The sequence below is a fragment of the Salvelinus sp. IW2-2015 genome, unplaced genomic scaffold (genome assembly GCF_002910315.2).
Source record: "Salvelinus sp. IW2-2015 unplaced genomic scaffold, ASM291031v2 Un_scaffold3451, whole genome shotgun sequence".
In the NCBI taxonomy this organism is placed as follows: Eukaryota; Metazoa; Chordata; class Actinopteri; order Salmoniformes; family Salmonidae; genus Salvelinus; species Salvelinus sp. IW2-2015.
In genome coordinates this window covers 55604-62121 of record NW_019944731.1, presented here as the reverse complement: position 1 = coordinate 62121, position 6518 = coordinate 55604, and the positions used below count along the sequence as shown (strand labels likewise).

The window sequence follows — 6518 nt, the reverse complement described above, 5'->3', positions numbered from 1 at the left end:
GAGAGAGAATATCTCTCTCAAATCCTCCCAGGGAGCAACTGGTGTGCACGGATTTACAGGGGGGTCCGCCCTCTCCAGGGAGCTACTGTGTCACGCTCTTCCACCGAAGTTGTTTCCTCTCCTTGTTCGGGCGGTGTTCGGTGGTCGGCGCTACAGTCTGCTAGCCATCGTCGATCCACTTTAATTTTCATTTGTTTTGTTGTTTTCCTACACACTGGTTTCCATTTCCTCATTAAGTGTTGTGTATTTAACCCTCTGTTCCCCCATGTCTTGTGTGGAATTGTTAGTTTGTACCGTGCTTGTGCGCTATGTTACCGTTGTGGCGCGTGGGTTTTGTCCGCATGTAGGTTCTTTTTGTATTGCGTGGGTTTTGTACCCATGTAGGTTCTTTTTGTATTGCCGTGGGTTTTGTACCCATGTAGGTTCTTTTTGTATTGCCGTGGGTTTTGTACCCATGTAGGTTATTTTTGTATTGCCGTGGGTTTTGTATTAAACTGCTCCGACTATTCCCTATTTCTGCTCTCCTGCGTCTGACTTCACGGCCACCAGTTCCGCAACCCTTACATACTGGGTGTGCTCAGGGTTTTGCTCCAGCCCTACTCTAACACACCTTGTTCTACTATTTAGCTGCTCATCGGATCCTTGATTAGCTGAATCAGTTGTGTTAGAGCAGGTCTGGAGCAAAACCCTGCAGATCTAGCAGCCCTCCAGGAGGAGAGTTGGCCAGATCACGCCTGAGTTTAAAGTTGCAAAATTCCAGTAACATTCCCCAAATTCCCATGAGGATTCCCAGATTTCCTTCTCCTTATTCCCTTTCTGATGCCAGGAAACTTCCACCCAGGATTTCTGGGAAACCTGTGATTTTTGGGAAAGTTACCAGAATTCTACTATAACCCTACCTGGGTTACAATATTCTTCTTGTGAGGACAGTGACCAGGTTTATAGGTTTCTTTCTAGGTTTCCTGGCCACTTTGGCTTCTGTCTCTGAATTGCTTGCTCTTTGGGGTTTTACGCTGGGTATCTGTAAAGCGTTTTGTGACAAATGCAGATGTAAAAAGGGTTTAACATTTGATTTGATTGGTTGATTAGTTGGTTGATTGATTGGTTGACCCACCTGGGGTATCCGTCCAGGCCGGTCTCACAGCGGACGTTGGTGTGGCAGGTGGTGTCATAACATACATTCTTCAGGGTACAGCCGGAGGACGGGGTAGAGCCCTCCCAACCATGCATGCAATCACATCTAGACTGGAAGATCAGATACAGACATTCAGTTACATGATTCACGTTTATTGGAACTTTCACAACGTTCTAGATTCCCTGCACATTCCAACCTTCCGAGAATCTTCCGACCAGGAATTCTGAAAAAACTTTTGGATAACTTAGCGGAATTTTGCAAGCCTACACACAGAGTTACACTGGAGTTACACCCTATCCGTCTCACTCAACTATACACACAGTTGTGGCTGCTTTGCATGATGTATTGTTGTCTCTACCTTCTTGCCCTTTGTGGTGTTGTCTGTGCCCAATAATGTTTGTACCATGTTTTGTGCTTCTGCCTTGTCAAATCAAATCAAATTGTATTTGTCACATGAGCCAAATACAACAGGTGAAATGCTTACTTACAAGACCTTAACCAACAATGCTTTAAGAAGTTAAGACATTTAAAATAAATAAATAATTAGTGTTAAGTAAAAAATTAAGATAACAAATAATTAAACAGCATCAGTAAAATAAAAAGCAAGGCTATATACAGGTGGAAAACGGTACAGAGTCAATACGCGGGTGCACCGGTTAGTTGAGGTAATTGAGGTAATATGTACATGTAGGTAGAGTTAAAGTGACTATGCATAGATAATAAACAGAGAGTAGCAGCAGCATAAAGGAGGGGGATACAAATAGTCTGTGTAGACATTTGATTAGATGTTCAGGAGTCTCATGGCTTGGGGGTAGAAGCTGTTAAGAAACCTTTTGGACCTCGACTTGGCGCGCCTGCACCGCTTGCCGTGCGGTAGCAGAGAGAACAGACTATGACTATGTTGTGTTGCTACCATGCTGTGTTGCTACCATGCCGTGTTGCTACATGCTGTGTTGACATGTGTTGCTGCCTTGCTGTGTTGTTGTCTTAGGTCTCTCTTTATGTAGTGTTGTGGTGTCTCTCTTGTCGTGATGTGTGTTTGGTCCTATATTTTTATTACATTTATTTTTAATCCCAGCCCTCGTCCCCGCAGGAGGCCTTTTGCCATTTGGTAGGCCGTCATTGTAAATAAGAATTTGTTCTTAACTGACTTGCCTAGTTAAGGGATCATACCCTTTTTTTAAACATTTTCGCCTAAAATGACATACCCAAATCTAACTGCCTGTAGTTCAGGACCTGAATCAAGGATATGCATATTCTTGATACCATTTGAAAAGAGAAAGGCCATAATGTATTATTCCAGCCCAGGTGCAATTTAGATTTTGGCCACTAGATGGCAGCAGTGTATGTGCAAAGTTTTAGACTGATTCAATCAACCATTTAATTTTTGTTAAAACATTTGTATCATGTCTACCCAAATGTGCCTAATTGGTTTAATAATAACTTTTCAAGTTCATAACTGTGCACTCTCCTCAAACAATAGCTTGGTATTATTTAATTGTAAAAGCTACTGTACATTGAACAGTGCAGTTAGATTAACAAGAATTTAAGCTTCCTGCCAATATCAGATATGTCTATGTCCTGGGAAATATTCTTGTTACTTACAACCTCATGCTAATCACATTATCCTACGTTAGCTCAACCGTCCCGAGGGGGACCCACCAATCCTGTAAATAAAGGTTAAAATAATAATAAAATACAAATAAATACACCTAACCATCCCATTAAACCATACACTATTACCTAGACTGGTTGTTAATGTGAAAGGCCCAGTGCACTCAAAAACGAGATTTCCCTGTGTTTCATATATTTTTCCACACTATGATGTTGGAATAATACTGTGAAAATGGGAAAATTACAGTATGATGCACTTTCAGTGTAAGATCTGTTTGAAAAGACCGCCTGAAATTTCAGCCTGTTTTGGTGGGATGGAGTTTCGGCCTGACTGGTTCCAAACCTCTGCCAATAACAGTTCGTTTTCCGTTTCCCCCACTCAGATCACTCCCAGACAGTCCTAGTAAAATTGTTACTTGAGAAATTGCTCTTTGCGAAGAATGTCACGAATTGACTGGGTAAGAATCAGGCACAGAGAGCAGAGAGTTCCAAAGGGAAAAGTGCACTTTAATCTGGCACCAAAATACAATGCCCCAAAAAACACAGGGCGCGAAAATACTGACCAACCCAAAACACAGGGTACACGGTCCAGAGCACTAACCAACCCAACGACACAACGCGTAACACAAAATGAATCCCGCACAAAACAAGGGCGGGTTTACTAGACTTCAATAAGGAAGCCCATCAGGAAAACACAATTAGACACAGGTGCAACTAATAAGACAAAACAAACAGAAAAAGGAAAAGGAAAAGGGATCGGTGGTGGCTAGTAGACTGGTGACGACGACCGCCGAGCGCCGCCCGAACAGGCAGGAGAGCCAACTTCGGCGGGAGTCTGACAAAGAAGCTATTTTTGTGATCTACATATACTCACAATCAACTTTTACAGTTGATATGCTATAAGATTTTATATAACAAATCGGCCTAATTTCCTGATGCACTGACCTCATTCATTGTTCTCTTTCCCCTTGTAATCACAGAGTTGGCAAGCAATGCTACAAATTAGTTACGATCTCAGCTTTCATTTCATATAAAGTTTGTCCATCTGTAAATGAACACAAAGTGGTTTTCTTTCACATCTACAATTTGTGTAAACATTTTTTAAATTTGATTCTATATCAAAGCATTTCTGTTTGTCGTAGAATCATGGGACTACTTTAGGGCGGCGGGAGACTCTCAGCTTTCAGGATGTGATGTACCGTTCTGACACAAATTGACGGACAGTCAGACGAGCGAATGAGTGTTAAAGCGGGACTCACGAGCGTACAATGGCTGTGGATATGTAACCCGATACCCCCGGGGGTCTTGAGAAATCTACTCAATTGAAGCTTGGACAGAGGGGCTCTCAGCCAAAACAATAGCGTAGCAAATTGGCTGAACAGAAGCTGATTTATCAATGAATTACCTCGATAAAACAATTAAATTATAACTAAACTAAATCGTATCGACACTAGTGCTGAGCATTTCAAGCTTTTTGAGGTCGGTTCGGTTTAGGTTTGATTAGTATTTTTAGACATTAAATGCACTATGCACTGCTGTCTGAGTCATCATCTCATCTCTATAGAGCTGCTGTCTGAGTCATCATCTCATCTCTATAGAGCTGCTGTCTGAGTCATCGTCTCATCTCTATAGAGCTGCTGTCTGAGTCATCATCATCTCATTATAGAGCTGCTGTCTGAGTCATCATCTCATCTCTATAGAGCTGGCTGTCTGCAGTCATCATCTCATTCTCATAGAGCTGCTGTCTGAGTCATCATCTATCTCTATAGAGGCTGTGTCTGGGTCATCATCTCATATAGAGCTGCTGTCTGAGTCATCATCTCTATAGAGTGCTGTGAGTCATTATCTCTCTATGAGCTGCTGTCTGAGTCTCTTATCTCTATAGAGCTGCTGTCTGAGTCATCATCTCATCTCTATAGAGCTGCTGTCTGAGTCATCATTCCATCTCTATAGAGCTGCTGTCTGAGTCATCATTCATTCTATAGAGCTGTGTCTGAGTATCAACTATCTCTATAGAGCTGCTGTCTGACAAAATCACTATTTTAGTAGTTCTTCAAATCAAGATAAGGGCATATTTACATGACTTGTGATACCAACTATCGATAAATGGATCATGTATTTTCAGTTAGAGATACCTTGTGAAGCAACTGCTAATCCTTCTCTAATCACTCCATCTCAGGCAAGTACAAACGCAATGGATTATTTGTATTGTAGTCATTGAATTCAAAAAAATTGAGCCAACATTGGTCAATTCTTTTAAGAACAAAATAAAAGAACTGAATTTTGGTTAAATCGCTCAGCACTAAAGACACAGACTAACCTGCTGGTATAGACACAGATTAACCTGCTGGTTAATGATACACGCTCTGCTGGTATAGACAGAATACGCTGGATAACTACCTGCTGGTATAGAACGACTGCCTGCTGGTATGACAGAGTAACCCTGCTGGTATAGACACAGACTAACCCTGCTGGTAAGACACAGATTAACCGCTGCTGGTATAGACAGACTAACCCTGCTGGTATATCGATACGTGACACAGACTAACCCTGCTGTTTAGACACAGATTAACCCTGCTGGTATAGACAGACTAACCTGCTGTGTATAGACACAGATTAACCCTGCTGGTATAGACACAGACTAACCCTGCTGTATAGACCAGACTGCCTGTGGTATAGAAGACTAACCTGCTGGTATAGATACACGAAACTAACCTGCTGGTATTGACACAGACTAACCCTGCTGGTATAGACACAGACTGACCCTGCTAGTAAATGACAGACTAACCCTCGCTGGTATGAGATACACTAACCCTGCGTGCGTATAGACACCACTAACTTGGTTAGACGACCTGACCCTGCTGGTATACAAACAGCTACACTGTGGTACGACAGACTAACCTGTGGTATAGACGACTACCTGTGTATAGACACAGACTAACCCTGCTGGTATAGACAACACAGCACACATAATCCTGCTCATGCTGTATAGACACAGACTAACCCTGCTGGTATAGACACCAGATTACCCTGCTGTATAGAACACGACTAACCCTGCTGGTATAGACACAGACTAACCCTGCTGGTAATACGACATGATTACCCTGCTGGTATAGACACAGATAACTGCTGTATAGACAGCTAAACTCCTGCTGGTATAGACACAGACTAGCCCTGTATAGTATGACACAGACTAACCCTGCTGGTATACGACACGACTAACCCTGGCTGGTATAGACAGCTAGACTACCCTGCTGGTATGACACAGACTAACCCTGCTGGTATAGACACAGACTAACCTGCTGGTATAGAAGTACACTACTGTGGACCACTAACCCTGCTTGTATAGACACACTAACCCGCTGGTATAGACAGACAACCCTTGTATAGACCAGCTAACCCTGCTGTATAGACACACAACTAACGCCTGCTGGTATAGACAGACTAACCCTGCTGGTATAACAAAAACTGCCGTAACAACTCCCTTTGCACACCTGACCCTGCTGGTATAGACGACTACCGTAAACAATGACCTGTGGTAGTAGACACACTTCCTGCGAAAACAGACTAACCTGCTGGGTATAGACACAGACAAACCTGCTGGTAAGGACGACTAACCTGCTGGTATGACACACATAATCTCCTGCTGAAAGACTAACTACTAACGTACTGATAGACCAGACAACCGCTGTAAAAAACAATAACCTGCTGGAAACAAGACTAACCCTGCTGTATAGCGACTTAACCCTGCTGGTATACTGACAAACTC

The 6518-nt window shown here is 42.7% G+C and overlaps 1 protein-coding gene across 1 annotated transcript in view; it reads right to left on the bottom strand.

Annotated features, from left to right (window-relative positions):
- Positions 1-664: 664 nt before the first annotated feature.
- The window catches only part of LOC112075891 (stabilin-2-like), a 32372-nt gene continuing 26518 nt past the window's right edge, over positions 665-6518 (bottom strand). Inside the window, exons 4-5 of the mRNA XM_024142805.2 lie at positions 1115-1245; positions 665-734 (exon numbers count right to left, since the gene is read on the bottom strand). Coding sequence (XP_023998573.1) covers positions 665-734; positions 1115-1245 — 201 coding nt within the window. The remainder of the gene's footprint in view (positions 735-1114; positions 1246-6518) is intronic.